This window comes from Dermochelys coriacea, chromosome 10 (genome assembly GCF_009764565.3).
Source record: "Dermochelys coriacea isolate rDerCor1 chromosome 10, rDerCor1.pri.v4, whole genome shotgun sequence".
Lineage (NCBI taxonomy): Eukaryota > Metazoa > Chordata > Testudines > Dermochelyidae > Dermochelys > Dermochelys coriacea.
In genome coordinates this window covers 54,238,135-54,254,398 of record NC_050077.1, presented here as the reverse complement: position 1 = coordinate 54,254,398, position 16,264 = coordinate 54,238,135, and the positions used below count along the sequence as shown (strand labels likewise).

General features: G+C 40.2%; 1 protein-coding gene across 4 annotated transcripts in view; it reads right to left on the bottom strand.

The window, feature by feature from the left end:
- Positions 1 to 242: 242 nt before the first annotated feature.
- ANXA2 (annexin A2) overlaps positions 243 to 16,264 on the bottom strand; it is a 46,987-nt gene continuing 30,965 nt past the window's right edge. For 3 of the 4 annotated variants that reach the window (XM_038419980.2, XM_038419977.2, XM_038419978.2), the window contains exons 6-13: positions 10,176 to 10,266; positions 8,450 to 8,529; positions 8,004 to 8,063; positions 7,186 to 7,279; positions 6,326 to 6,421; positions 5,248 to 5,306; positions 3,297 to 3,419; positions 243 to 611 (exon numbers count right to left, since the gene is read on the bottom strand). In XM_038419980.2, the coding sequence (XP_038275908.1) occupies positions 552 to 611; positions 3,297 to 3,419; positions 5,248 to 5,306; positions 6,326 to 6,421; positions 7,186 to 7,279; positions 8,004 to 8,063; positions 8,450 to 8,529; positions 10,176 to 10,266 (663 nt within the window). In that variant the 3' untranslated portion in view covers positions 243 to 551. Of the gene's footprint in view, positions 612 to 3,158; positions 3,420 to 5,247; positions 5,307 to 6,325; positions 6,422 to 7,185; positions 7,280 to 8,003; positions 8,064 to 8,449; positions 8,530 to 10,175; positions 10,267 to 16,264 lie in introns of those variants that run through there. The other variant, XM_038419981.2, reaches the window with a different exon arrangement.

Sequence of the window (16,264 nt, the reverse complement as noted above, 5' to 3'; positions counted from 1 at the left end):
CTGCTCTGAAATATTTACCAGAGCCCTCCTACCCCCCCCCCCCCAATTCACGGTATAAAACTCCTGTTTTTAGATCATCATCATCACGAGATGTTGGATCTCAAACTGCCTCTGATCTAGCAATATTGCTCATTCTGGGTAACATGGAGAAGATTCCACAGAGAGAATAAAGCAGGCAAAGAACAATGGATGTTTACACAACAACCTGCACTATGAAACAAGACATCCAAGAGAAAGACCTGTTTTCTTAAAGTAAAAATTCAGTTTTATTTGTATTTTAAACAGAAACATTATAAGAAGAAGGCAGAGTCTTTCACAAACACATTTCAACTCTTTATCCTTGGAATGGTCATTTCTCTGGCCTTTTGCTTATAAAAACTTTGGTAAAGCCAAGCAATGCACTATCATCTAGAGAAGTACAAGAAAGCAAACAATACCATCAGTCTTGCAAATACAGAGGCAAATTCAGGTTAGCTAGGCAAGTTGAGGATTACACGAGATGAAGAGCAGAAAAGCACATCTGCGGCTATGGATTTGTTTGGTCACCATTTTCAGTCCTCTCCTCCACAGAGGTTCAGCAGCGCCCTCTGGTAGTCGCCCTTTGTATCTTGCTGGAAAATGAGGGAAGAAAAATGAAAAGGAAACTTTATGAAGAAATGAAGGTTTCATGAAGTCCTAGTGTGACTGCACTGTACCATGGACTTGCAGGACAAAGTTCAAGTAGGAGTTTATTTGTAAGCTGAAGTTTTCTATAGTGTTTGGCATGTACCATGATAAAAGTGGGACCAGTAAGGGGAACTTTGGTATAAAATGAACAACCTAAGGGCAGGTTTCAGAGTAGCAGCCGTGTTAGTCTGTATTCACAAAAAAGAAAAGGAGTACTTGTGGCACCTTCGAGACTAACAAATTTATTTGAGCATAAGCTTTCGTGAACTACAGCTCCGATGAAGTGTAGCTCACGAAAGCTTATGCTCAAATAAACCTAAGGGCAGAGAGCAAAGGGACACGGTTCAATTCTGTCCTATGGTTACCATCTATTACCTCTTCTCTGGGGTAGATTTGAATCAGCAATCTCATGGTGGAAAGGCTTCTTTATCAAACCCTCATCTGCCCACCCACTCTCCAATTTGGTTCAATTAAGCAAAACACAAAACATTTCAAATTGCACAGCTCTTCCCTTTTCCTGAATACTGGATAGAGCCCTGATCTTATTTGGAATACACTCAATAAGTAAACAATGCAGTATTCATGAAAGGGGCATGGTTTACACGAGAAAATTAGGTCATTTTAATTGTCAGGTCAGTCAGGGACGTGAAAAATCCATGTCCCTCAGCAGCACAGTTAAGCCAACCTAACTCCCTATGACAGGTTTCAGAGTAGCAGTCGTGTTAGTCTGTGTTCGCAAAAAGAAAAAGGAGTACTTGTGGCACCTTAGAGACTAACAATTTATTAGAGCATAAGCTTTCGTGAGCTACAGCTCACTTCATCAGATGAGCTGTAGCTCACGAAAGCTTATGCTCCAATAAATTTGTTAGTCTCTAAGGTGCCACAAGTACTCCTTTTCTTTTTGCTAATTCCCTATGAGACAGTGCTAGGTCCATGGAAGAATTCTTCCACCAGTTTAGCTACCGCATCTCAGGGAGGTGGATTAACTAAAGCAATGGTGGAATCCATCCTGTCAGAGCTAGCAGTGTCTACTCTGAAGCACTACAGTGGCACAGCTGAGCCACCGTAGCATTTTAAGTGTAGACAAGCCCATAGAATCTAATTGACTATAAGAGCTTTAAGATAGGAACTGATCTTTACTATGCATATGTGAAGTAAGAATCAGTTCCTGTCCCAACACTCTTACAGTCTAAATAGACCAGATGAATAGCAATACCTCCTTTTCTCCCACCCTCTATCTCCCTGGGGAGCAGAGGCACAGAAAAAGTAAGCGACTTGCTTGAGGCAACCCAGTAAGTCTATTGCAGAGCTGGCGAAGCCGAATGATATTTTGGGCCCTATTGTTGGGCTGACATACAATGGTGACCTGAGAGTTCTAGCAGACAATGCTCCCATTGCTATGGGCAGTAAGAATTTTTGTGTGAACCAGTTTAATATCCATCTAGTCCTTAATGGAATACATTGTATGTCACTCCCCAATATAAAGACATGGCCTTTTATTAGGAGGCTCAGAGTAAATGAAAGATGTTTGCTCTCTCTGCCAGTAAAGAGGGACAGGGAAACTCCCCCTGTCTATGAACCAAGAACATAAGATGTAGTCAGCCACATCTCTGCCCACCCTGTAGTGGAAACTGAACAACAAGATGTAAAGAACTACCTGGCCCCAAACTGTCTCCATGGCAGCTCCACAGTTGGGACCGCCACTGCCTACTCTGAGGGGGTACTTCCCCTTTTGGAAACCAGCAGCCACATACTTATTTCAGCTTTATGCTGCCACCAGGACTAACCCTTCCCAAGGGCCAGAGTCTTAGAGAATGCTGTAGGAGAGTGCACTAATACTGCAGGAGTGGCATGGTGGTTGGTGCGTAGCAGAAGTCATCTCAGAAGGAGCCACCTCACCCAGAACTGACATCTTGTTTCAGAATTCAGTCGAGGTAAGAGAATGGGCCTGTTGGACTCAGGATTTTGATTTCAATTCACCCCATTGCCAGGCACCACTCATACAAATATTGGGTTGAGGAAGGAAGTTGAGACTCCTCCATGGTGACGTGCTTGTGTATGTCCATAACGTATCTGGTGATCAGAGGCACTAGCTGCTGCTGCTGTGAGCCAGTAACCAAGGAAACAAAGTCCCCGGTTCTCCATCTAATATTTATGAAGGAAGATAATCTATTCTTATCTTCCCGCACTCCTCATGGGCCACAGACAGCAGTTACTCTAGCATTACGGCTACGGTAACTTCCACAGACAGCACAGCCTGGAATCAGGCAGGAATTTACACAACCTCTTTTTCCCTGGGCAACTCCAGAGCAAGCTGATTTTTTTCCTTCTGTTTGGCTTTCTGGGAAGACCCACCTTTTCCCCAGGGATGTGGACATTTTCCCCACAGACTGGTGCAGTCACCATATGCAGCCTAAAATCTGCATATAAATTTTGCTGGCTAGACTCTCAGGGTGTATAGCAGCTAAAAGCTAAGGGTGGGATTTTCAGAAGTGCTTGGTATTGATCTAACTGCTCCCACTGAAGCCAGTGATAAAATTCCCATTGACTTCAGTGGGTGAAATTAGACCAATGCCGAGTGCTTCTGAAAATCCCATACACTGATTATAACAAGGAGCCTTGTGATTTACCTGGATAAAATAATAGAGGGATTTTCCATATTTCCTCTTGAATTCACTCTTAATTTTCAGCATATCAACCTCTGAGCGGGAGACCATAATCCTGATCAGGATCTTATCACGGGTTCCTTTGCCCTAAAAGCAAATTTACATTGAGAGCTGTAGTATGGTGAAGTGAAAAAACAAGAGAACCAGTGTCTTGTGAGGAGGGAGAGAATCTACTGATGAGCTGTACACTGCTGCAGGAAAAGGTCACAATCAATTACTTCTTTCTGCATTCACAATGCCCTCCTAAAAACCTGAGGAGCAAGCTTATTTTCCAAACAATCCATTTGGCCAATATATTATTGTGCATTTTCCATTACAGCAGAAGCAGTACATTTTACATCTTTAGACACCAGCATTAGGACCCCAGGGGCTGCTGCAGGAACTTGCACTGTAGCAGGGTACTGGCTTTGCTCTCTATTCATTCTAGTCCATACAGTTTTTTACATCACCCTCATCTTATCTAAGCACTTTCCAATAATACAATATACCAAAAGGCTAACATTTATCTCTTGTGGTCTCTCATTCTCTCCCCACAAGGGAGAATAATGCATGTAATTTAGCGCTTTGTTTTAGTAGGGTTTTATTTCTGGGGTGTGGGTGTGTGAGTTTAATTCACAGTTTCTTTGTTCAGTGAAGACTAATTAACGGTTACTCTAGAACCTGCAGAAGCACTCTACTTCAATGTCACCTCCCCAAAATGATGACTGTGATTGTATTTCAGTGCAGCAATTTTAAAAAATATTTAGTCTCTAAAGGGCATCCCCCCAAAGATTATAACAATTTTAAGTTACAGCTGAGTCAGTCTGAATCCTAACCATTTGACAGCGTTCCATTAAAGCAATTTAAAGCACATGGATCAGAGTCCTAAGGTTTAACCATCAGTTCAAAGAGGCTCATCACTAATTTCTTTGGCATCTGGAAAGTTTCACTCATACTTGCTTAACAATTCTCTCTCTAGATAACAGAGTTTTTATAGCCTTCTTACATAAAATAATCTTCCTCTTCTTTTAAACAATCTTGTTTCTTCCTTGGGGACCTTTTCTACAGTATGGTGACTGAACCAGGACACAAAGGTGATCTAATGTGTAATGGTGCTCTAAAACAATTTCTTGTGACTTGTGTTCGCTGCCTGCATTTTTACATCCCAGAATTCTGGTAACTGCGAGGTTGAAGTCATGCATTTTCCAACGTTTCATTACTCCATTCCTGTGCTCACTTTCTCTTGCTATGTGTCCTGTGCATGGTGTCTCTTTTGACTCCTACCTACCTATGGGCCAGACACATTTCTCATTCACTTCAATGGGAATTGGATTTGGATATAGTTGGCACTTAATTTGAGTATCAAGCTTTGTTCTATCTGTTCATCTGCACTTCCAGGTTACCTAAGTAACTTTAGCTTTTGTCACTTTCCTCTACATTAATTGCTGCTTAACCCAGAAACTCCAGACTAAGTTTATTCTGGAAAAAGTGAACACTAATATTTCATCAAGGTATACATTCCTGGCCTAAGGGAAAACATGCACATGAGAGATGGGTGTGGAAAAACTAACTGATGTTCACCATTGCTCTACACTTCGATGACAATAGCAGATTTGAAACAACATTTGTTGTGCGTTCTTACTGTTAGAATTCTCTCTGTTCTACTTTTGGCACAGGTGCCATTAATCTATTATTTTTTGCATTGAATACAGCTGCTGACATGAATGGACAAGATACAGTAGATTAAGTTCTCTATGCATACAATTTTTAAAGCATTCTTTTGAAGAAGGCCAGCCATGGTGCCATCAGCAGGTATTCCAGTGCCATCTAAACAATCATAGACCTAATGGAAACTAAAGATTAAAATGTATTTAGACTATGAAGAGGAGCAAAAAATTCAGTACTAAGAAACAAGGCCTTCTTTAGTCCACCCTACCTTCATGGAGTCATACAATCGGTCAGCAAAATACAACTGCTTGTTCTGAATACACTGGACTGCAAAGTGAAGAACATATTATTGGTTAAACATAGTGCACACACTTGGATCTGCAAACTAAAATGGCTTAGACTCCTCCTTTATAGATCTGATAGTTGAACTAGAAGAGGGTTTTCAAGAAGATATGGCTTCCCACTACCAAAAAAACAAAACCAACCAACAAAAACCCCTGAGACAAATGATTTGTATCTGAAACATTTGTTACCTAGAAGTTAATATATTTAAGTAACTGTACCAAGGAAGGTTTTCAATGTAAACCCAGCTCCCTAAAAATCAAATAAAGTAATTTTTCCTCCTCAAACTGCTATCACGTCTCACTATGGTCCATCCAGGATTCAGTCTTTGATCCATATTCTACTTGTCTAACACAGTCTGGTCACATCCTTTCTGAAAATGTTAATGCAGAGGACACCCAAACAGACTTCCTCTTCATGGTTTTGGCTTTCGTTCATTTCTTGTTTTAAACAAGAGCCTGGCTCTACCATAAATTTCTATCAACTCAGTGTATCTGAAACAAATATCCCACTGCTATAACTTCTCTCCACCAAAATGCCACCACCTCAATCTCATTCCACAAACCTCACATTCACCCTTACATTCCTGTCCATTTCACAGAATACAGTCCCAAATCAACCTCCATTTTCAAGTCTCCAAAATCCACGGACTGGCTTCACCACAACACACACACACACACACACACACACACACCCTTCCAGCCACCCACCTTCTCCAGTCTTTTTCAACCCTCCAGGTTTCCAAAGAATAAACCCCAAGCAAATATTTAATGCATCAGATTAGAGCTGCAATACCCCCCCCCCCCTTTTTTTTTTTTTTTTTAAACAAAGAGCTGAAGGAACAATTCAGTCTCCACTGAAGATTATAAACTGGAGATGAACTAATAGCAGATCATCCACTTTAAACAGCTGGGCTCTGCCTCATCTCAGCCAATAGATTGCAAGAGCCTTGGAAATGTTTCACTGAAAGCCATTCTTAATAACCTTAACGATGGTTTACTTACCAAGATTAAGGAAGGCAACTTCCAAGTCTCCCTTGACCTCCTTCTTGATGCTCTCCAACATATCATAAGGGCTGTAGCTCTTGTACCTCTCAAACACTATAATAAAGAAGAAAACAATTAAAAAGATCAGAAGTGTACCTGAGCTGTACAGACAAATTCAGGGGGTCAGAAAGATTGTGTGCACAAAAAACTGCACAGTGCAACTAGAATGGGGCCAGGGGACATTAAGAAGTTTGACCACCAATATCTAGATACTATGCTCCCTCATTTTCATATCTGTGAATGAATGGCTATATTTCAGGAAGTTCTTAATTAATCAATAATTTGGGAAAATGTCGCTATGTATTAGCTTGGTTTTCTCACTAGGATATATGAAAAATCACTGTGACAGACCATCCATCAGATAGATATTGGTCCAATCTGTATCTACTTCACACTGTGGAATTTAGGCTCTCAAAAATAAAAGAACCTCTCAAAGGAGTTTCCTGGGTGGTGGTTATGTAAACACCAGAGGCCACTCCTGGGATCCACTGACATAAGCTTTACATGCGTGATGTTTACATACGGCAATCGTATGCCTAAATGTAGGCCTTTGCAGGAGTGAATTTAGAGACCAATGTTGAAAGTGTAGCTTTTAAGATCTGCTGCTGGGTGTGTATGCATGCTCAGATAGGGAGATTCATGTATTTACTCTAGAGATACAAATGCATTTCTTTTCAAATAGTCATGGCTCAGCAGATAAACTTTTCACAAACATTGCCCTGTTTCCTGGGTTCTTGCACTTGATTTAATCATTATTGCAACCAAGCAATGACCATCTCCTTCTAACTCCTATGGAATTGTTTTTCTTTGAACAGTACCTTTCTGGAGGTGGGGAATGCTCCTTTCAGTCATAATATTGATCCACTTGGGAACATCAGTTCCCTTCCTCTTCACACCAGCATCATAGAGGTCCTGTGGTTAGAATGAAAAGGGTTATTTTAGCCAGGGGTAAAATGAAGGAGCCATTACAAAGCTATAGGATACTTCAGAAAACAAGTCCTACTAGATCCAAATCAGAGGGGGATGGTTAAACGTAGACACATACTTAACCTAACCATTAAGGGCGATGCATACAGAAGGAATGAACTTGCAGACCCAATTCTCAACCAACATAGGTTTTTACATTACTATAATTCCATTCACATCAGTGAATTTACTCTTGACATCCCAGAGAACAATCAGGTCCTGGATTTAATGGCAACGGGTGAACAGGACATTTACACAAAACTGTCAATAAATGTAATTCATTAACAGAAAGATTTCTCCAGATTCTCTCTTGGAATCATCTGAGCACCATCATTTTTGAATCTCAGCAGAGGACCACTGCCCTATTATGAAACTCCACTAGAAAGTCTCTTTTTGTCAAGGTGTCCATGGAAGCAATAAGACAGCTATGTATGGGTGTCGGTGGGAAAGGGAGCCCCAACATGGAAATGGCTGAGCTCTCATGATCATAAGTGGTACACGCTGAAATCAATATTATGTCCATAACATGCTAGGGAATAGAACATGCACACTCTCTCTATGTGAAAAAGTAAGCAACATTTTTATATGGTCTATTCAGAGTTTTCCAAGATTTATTTTAAGACATAGTACACTTTGGGGAGTTAAGTTACCACTGTTCACCAGCACTTACCCTAGCATCTATGTCAATCAGCTCATAATCAATCACAGAAGAGTCCTCACACCTTTTACCCTTCGAACAAAAACAAACATTTAGCAGATGTATCCAAATTGAAATAGTGTAAGCTGCTATCTACATTTTTTTCCTCTTGGTTCATGTTAGCCAACATTTGACAAATAAGCATTACAACACGTTCCATCTCCATTACAAAGGTCTGTTATGTTAGTTACTTTCTTGTCAAATTGCATTGTCATTCAGCATCGCGTTCTTTCAAATTGTCAGCTATGCAGTGACGATGCACATGAATCCAAACTTGCTATCAGTCAGATGGATGGATTTCTGATACAGCTAGTCACAATCAACGTACGTGCTCTTCCACAGCTGGCAAGTGGACTGAGAAACATGACAGAATAAGGAAAACTAGACAGAGAAAGATGCATACCGACTCAGAATCTTACCCTTGCCAGGGAAACCATCAGCTTGCGGAAGTCACCAGAGGTGTCAGACACAATGTCTTTTTCCAGTTCTGTCTTGTACACTAGAATACAGCAAATACTTTCCTATTTACTGCTGACCCAGTCAACTGGAGGGATGATAACTGCAAGTTACTTTAGATACTGTATTGGGAAGATATACACGAATAACTGGCTGGTCTATTAAAACACAGCAACCCCAGGTTGTACCAATGGTGGCACTGGTAGGATCCCTAATGTAGACAAGGCTCTGCCATCCAGGCTTGTTTTGCCAGCACTTATTATTTAAACACAACCACACCACACCTAAGCTCTTGAGTGAGTGTTTTATTACAGCAGATTCAGATCACCAATCATCAATTTTTTAGACTGCTTGCAGCTAAGAGACAATTTTATGCAAAATAACCAATTTAAATATGTATGCTTAAATACAAGAGTGCTGTCTGTGTTTCTAGCCTGGCACTAAAGCATTTTATTTCTTATTAGATTGCTATAAGGCTGCTACTTTCCCTCTGAAATTCTATAGGTATCTATCCTTGGATCCTTCCATTTTACCATCTACATGGTTTCATCCAATTCATCACTATAATATTATTTTCATCTTATGCCATTAACACACAGCTGTCTTTGTTAATACTTTATTGATTCAGCCACTGCTACTTTACAGAATTGTTTGCAGCTATCAAAGAACAAATATATGACAATTTTCTCCAATTAAAGCCAAATAAAACACTTGTTGCTACCGATGAAAACGCTGGACACCTTTGTTACTGTTTATGATGAATGCAAGTTGAAACATGAAAGGGTCATAAGAAATCTGAAGGAATACTGTTTGATACTGAACTCACATTCAAATCACTTAAATCCAGTTACCATCAACTAAGAAATGCAGCTAGGAATGGATAATATCTTTAAGCAAAGTTGGGGGGGGGGGGGGAAATCCATGCGTTTATCAAGTCTTATCCAGATTTCTTTTTTTGGCAACTCTATCAATTAAGATAATAAAAAGATTTCTTCAATAGATTCCAAATTCAGCTGCTCAACATGGACAGAATCTATGAGTAGGATTTTGCTCTCACTTACTCTGACTCTGTCTTCCTTACAATAAAAGTAGAAAATGGACTATTGTGGCTCTTTTCACCTAAGAGAAATGACTGGTGGATACTAGTTTACTACAAGGCCTGCAGTTGATTCCAAGGCACCAAACCTTGAGACACAAATTTCTTCCTCCATGGAAAATACTTCTGTGACTCAAGTTAATTTCAAGGCAAAAGGGTTAAGTGAAAACAACCTTTGGAAGGCATAATTCCAGCTAGCCACGATGGCACCTTAATTTGTGCATATTTGGTTATTAGAAAGGGAAGGCAGTGGGTGAAATCCTGGGCACCACTGACATCAATGGCACCAGTATTTCACCGTAGAACTCCTCCAGTATCCAAACAGTATGTGTGGGTCCATAAATCATAAAGTGTTAAATACAGTATTTATAGTAGGCAGTTTGATGAAGTTTTCAGAGTAATTGAACGTGACCTAGACAGTTATGCCAACATAAATACCTTTGCCTGTTGTATTTGATCAAAACACTAGGGATAATGAGAATCCCCAGGAAAGCCAATGGTTAAAAGTTTTCCAAACTTTCCCATCACTCATACAAAAGGAGAAAATGGAAGGGCCTAAGTTCACTGTGTTGAAAACACGAACACACACTTACTTTCCTTGTAGACTTTGTTAATTTCACAAAGCTCCTGGTTTGTCCTGGAGCAGATGATCTCAATGAGAGTGTCTTCATCAGTCCCTAAACCCTGAAACACAAGTAAATTTTCATTTGACACTAAAAACGAGCAGACTGCTAGAATGGTTCTGAAACATTTGTAGTACTTTGGTAGTACTCTTTTCTCCCATTCAATCTTAGAGAGCATTCCCACCCCCACGCAGATGTAAAAATTGTAGCTGCTGGTATTTTTGCCAATGGTATTGACCCTGCTGCTGATGGCTCAGCCTCCTTCTTCTCATTAACTAGTTTGCTACTAGGTTAGTGGCACAGCACTGAACACAGTGTGAAAATGACTTCTACTCAATATTTCAGTTGGGACCCAACCAAACACCCCCTGCTCCCTGTCCCCTGACTGCTGCCCCGGGACCCCCCCACTCCGTCCCCTTACCATGCCGGAGCCAGCCATGCCACCGCGCTGCCCGGCAAGAGCAGCGGGCCAGAGTGCTGGCGGCATGGCGCGCTCAGGCTGTAGGGGACAGGAGACAGCATGGGAGCAGCCGGGGGCTAACCTCCCAAGTCGGTAGCTCAGGGGCCGGGCAGGACAGTCCCATGGGCCGTAGTTTGCCCACCTCTGGTCTAGCAACTAGTGTACCGAAGACTAGGGTTCCAGGATGCTATTCCAGCTCTGCCAATGACTAGCTGTTCAACCTTGGGAAAAAGTCCCTAGCTTCTTTGTTCCTCAGCTTGCCTCATCTGTAAAATGGGGCTAATAATACTAGTTATCAACCTCCGAGGGCTGTCATGAAGCTAATTCACACTTTTTTAAAAGGCTTTTAAAAAGCCATGGAAGAGAGGTGTTTAAGTGCCAAGTATTATTCTAATAATCTTGAGATACAGTTAATAATATCAGTGATAAACCACAAGCCAGGAGTATTTCAACACTGATTTGACTGTCTGATTGAGTTTCTAGATGAGGTTAAGGTGTTGCTAGCACTATATATTTCTTTTCAACCTGTCAGTTTAGTGCACTGGATCAAAACTTGACCCCTTTGTGTTAGGGGATGAACTGGTCTCTCTCGTGCACACAAGACAACCCCTGACAGTCAGGTAGCAAAGCTACTATAAACATAAGACTTGGGGTGATATGGACTCGGAGAGCGGTACCTTCTATGCCCCTGATCCAGCAAAGCATTTAAGTGCATTCTTGACTTCAGGCATACTCCTGAATACTCCCCATTTAATTTTCCATTTAAAAAGAAAGACAGACACTATTTTTATTTGATTTATTCTTTCACTGTTAAAGGTATTTGTATCAGAAACCAACAGGTCCTACTGAAAACAACAGTATCTCTTATTTCGTGCTCCTGATCTAGCAAAGCACTTAAGTACATGCTTAACTTGAAGTTACTGGAACTACCCGCATGCTTAAGCTCATGTTAAGAGATTTGCTGAAGCAGCAGATGTAAAGTAAGGACCACTATAATTTTCAAGAGGAATTGTTGGTTTCTGGTGAAAATACCTTTTAACCGTGAGATAATAAGCCATATAAAAATAGTCTCACCTCTACTTAGCTTTATTTAAATCAAAAATTGAGACTAGTATTTTGTACCCACGGAGAACGTTATGCCTCCTGTATATTCTTTAGCTATTTTACAAGAGCAGAAATCAATACTGTAGCCCAAAATATATAGGGAATTGGCAGTATTATCACCCATGTTAATACTAAGGAATAAAAAAGTGTCTTTAGCATGCTAGACTAAATATTCAGATTAATACATACATTTTGAACAAGCTGGATGTGTCGAAAGGACACGATAAAATATGTATTTCAAAGCCTGCTTTTGGGATCAAAGTCAAGATGTAATAATCAGGTTTCTATATTACTTGCCTTTCTGTAGAGCTATAGTAAAAACAAAATGTAGCAGCACTACTTTGAACTATGTTGAATTACAACTGTTTAAAATAGAAATCAATTATTGGTGTTAATACAATATGAAAAGGTGTCAGCTGATAATTAAACTCTATGGGAGTTCAGATGCTCCAAAACAGTGTAGTTCAATCAATATGCTCCTACCCTCAGGCTACTGGTCAATTGTTTATTTCAAAATTTTTATTATCAAAAAGAGAGCCAGAGCTATTTTATGAGCCCAATTCTTTTGCTGACACGGTTTTACAATGCCTCATTAAATCTCAGGTATTTGTTATGCCAAAAACCCCACCTCCGAAATTCCTGACTTTATCAAGGAAAAGCATGTCATCAGCAAGACTGAAGTTATGTAGGTTACTTTTCTTAGATAGGGTAGGAACAATACTCAATTCTGCTTTATGATAAAAGTAAAATGGTGGAAGATGCCTTCCACAAAATGTCCATACAGCTTTTCTGTATTAAAATGTCACCTTAGGGACTGATCCTGAAAACTTACTACCAGGTAGAATGCTACAAAATGAAACCTGAAGGCCTGATCTGGCAAATACTACTGGAGGACTTCAGTGTGACTACCCAAGACAGCTTTTTAAATCTATCCATGATGCCTATAAATTGGGAAACTGTTCTAGCTTGTGGGGGATGCTGCGTCCAACAACAAAAATAGATTAAAACCAAAAAAAGCCCAATCAAGCTTTTTTCCAAGCACCTCCTATGGAGGAGTCATTCAAGTGGTGTGCTTAAGCCAATCATCATCATAGATTGTCAGAGTCAGTTACTGGACAGAAGGCTTCCTATTATGCCTACCATTTTGGGGCTGTTTGTCCATGTAGAACTTGACATATTTTTGCCGGGTTATCTGGTAGTACTGGGCACAGTTCCCAGAACATACCAATGGCCATAACTGGATCAGACCAATGGTCCATTTAGCTCAGTATCCTGTCACTGACTGTCAACTCTCTCCATTGTGAAAATTAACAATTTATTTCTACTCTTAATTTCCTTTCTTTTAACCAGTTTCTGATCAGTAACAGGACCTTCCCTGTTATCCCATGACTACTTAGTTTCCTGAAGAGCCACTGGTGAGGAACCTTGTCAAAGGCTTACTGAAAATCCAAGTACATTATATTTACTGGATCATCCTTGTCCACATGCTTGTTGACACCCTTAAAGAATTCTAGTAGATTGATGAGGCATGATTTCCCTTTACAAAAGCTACGTTGACTCTTTCCCAACAAATCGTGTTCACCTGTGTGTCTGATCATTCTGTTCTTTACTAGAGTTTCTACCAATTTGCCCAGTACTAAAGTAGACTCACCAGCCTATGACTGCTTTTTTAAAAAATTGGCACTACATTAGCTATCATCTGGTACAGAGGCTGGTTTTAGCAATAGGTTATCTACTGCAATTAGTAGCTCTTCAACTTTGTATTAGAATTCCTTCAGATCTCTTGGGTGAATGCCTTCTGGTCCTGGTAACTTATTACCATTTAATATAGCAATCTGTTCTAAAACCTTGTCTACTTCTCTGCAATGGCCTTGTCTTTCTAAAGTGCTCCTTTAACATCTTGGTCATCTAGTGACTTCCTGCTTCTGATAAACTTAAAAAAAAAAATTCTTACCTTTAGTTTCTGCATCTTTAGCAAGTTGCTTCTCAAATTCTATTTTTTACACTGAATCTGCCAGAGTTTGTGCAGCTTCCTATTATTTTCATTAGGATAGAACTTCCAGAATTTTACAGGATGCCTTTTTGCCTCTAACAGCTTCCATTACTTTGCTGCTTAGCTATGGTGGCATGCTTTTGATCCTCTTATTGTCTTTTCTGAGTCGGGGTATACATCCAGCCCAGGGATCGGCAACCTTTGGCACACGGCCCGTCAGTGGAATCCGCAGATGGGCTGGGACGGTTTGTTTACCTCCAGCGTCTGCAGGTTTGGCCGATTGCAGCTCCCACTTGCTGCGGTTTGCCGGTTCAGGCAAATGGGGGCTGCGGAAAGCAGCGGCCAGCACATCCCTCGGCCCACGCCACTTCCTGCAGCCCCGATTGGCCTGGAACGGCAAACCGTGGCCAGTGGGAGCTGCAAACGGACGAACCTGCAGACGCTGCAGGTAAACAAATATCCTGGCCTATCAGCAGATTTCCCTGATGGGCCGTGTGCCAAAGATTGCCAATTCCTGATCTAGCCTGAGCCACACAGAAGAGTCAAAGGCCATCTGTCTACAGGTCAAAACATTATTTTATATCTAAAAAAAAAATGGAGTAAATTATGAAGAAACCCACCATTCTGTAAGTGCTTCTTTAATAATAGTAGGAAGAAGAAGAAAAAAAGAAGAAGAATCTAATACCAAACAATTTACAAAAAGGCTCACACATAATAGAAACAGGAAAATCCCTTCATTAGGTTTGTTCTAATAAATGTCTGGGGAAGGAGTAGCGATTAACAACAAAATACTTATTATATTTTTGTTTTGCTTTCAGATATACGGGGGGGCGGGAGGGGCCCACAATGGAATCGTAATGAATACAATCGTAGTTACCACAAACTAATTCTCAGCATTAGTCTTTTTCCTGGAATAAAACAAGCTGTACATATTAACAGGATTTTTTTCCCCCATTTCAAACTCTCAAGTTCTTTTGAAAAAGTACCCTTAATGCTGAAACTCCAGGAGACTGACTGATGCAAATCTTTAGCCAGTTTAACAAATCACCTTAATTTTTGCTTGCATCCCATTTACGGGTCAAAAAACAAAACAAAAAAATCCCCAAAATCTGCATGTGCCAGCACAAATAAATGAGTTTGAGGCCTCTCTGCCTGATCTGTGCATGTACATGAGCAAACGTGGATTTCATCCATACCAAAAGAGTTGCACTTGCATTTTTAAGGCTAATTTAAATCTAGAATTGAACATTTGGCCCTGTGCATGGTAATTTGTTGATGCTCCTTGTTTACAAGATAGTGATATATTCGAGTCTAAACATATCAAAAGGAGGAGTTTATTAGACCAAGACTGCTTATAATTCTTTGAATGTATTGGAGTATATCTGACCCCAACACATACAAAATGTAAACAAAAATTTCCATGCCAAACCTGTGCCTCTTCATACATTAAGTATTCTCAAAGTAGGATAAAAATCAAGCTTTCCACACTGGTTTTAGCATCCTACCTGTTTTGTTTTGGGGTTTTTTGGCTATAGAAAACCAAAAGTCACTAAAAAAAAAAAAAGCTCATGTGTTACTGGCTTGGTGAAATCTAATTATAGGACACACCACCAATTTGGGTCATCTGCCCTGAGATAGGCACTCACGGTCATGAGCCACTCCAGACAGCATGATAGTTGCATCTGTTCCAGAGATGGAGACAGAAAAGCACATCAAAAATGTGCAAAGTGTAAAAACTTTGCATGTTCAGTACATGTCACCTATTTGTTCAAAGTATTAGGCCATTAATGCCTCTTTAATGTGTTTGCAGTTTTTATGTTTTATTTTATGCAGTTTTATTGTTTCTTTCTATTTTTAATATCTAAACATGGACTCAGTTAGACTCTTACACCTGTACAGTATGTGGCTTATTCTAGAATGTGTTTGATCGAGGAGACAGTTAGCCACCCCAACACAAGTACTCTACAGCGTACTGCTGAATCTAGGAGAGTTTTAACTTGTTCATAGGTTACAACAGTGTCCGTTTTAATTGCATCCCACGTGTTTTTTCCTGTAATTTTGACATAATAGGAGTCTCCAATACCCCAATGCAGAAATAGCTGAGTGATTTTGGTGCAATATGAGGATTAATTCCAAAAATTGCTCTCACCCTCTCTTCTTTTGCAGTAATTTCGCTCTGTGCTAGTCATTATGGGGGATTTTATGTATTTGATTTCCCCATAAATATTTTTCAGTGAACCTGATCATCACTTTTTTATGAATAATTTTTTTGTGGGGATTTCTTCTTTTCTCATCTAAGATTCTCCTTGGATGTAGCTTATTAAGCAAGCTTCAAATAAAAGAAACTAACGAGTGAAGCCAAACTAAAGCCCAATCATGAACGGGCAGCATTTAACAACCATCGCTGAAAACTCTAACAGCAGACTCAGGATGTCAGGCTTTGGATCAATGGAAGAGGTGGACATATGAGCTTATGAAGAGGACACAAGTACTCGATCACCA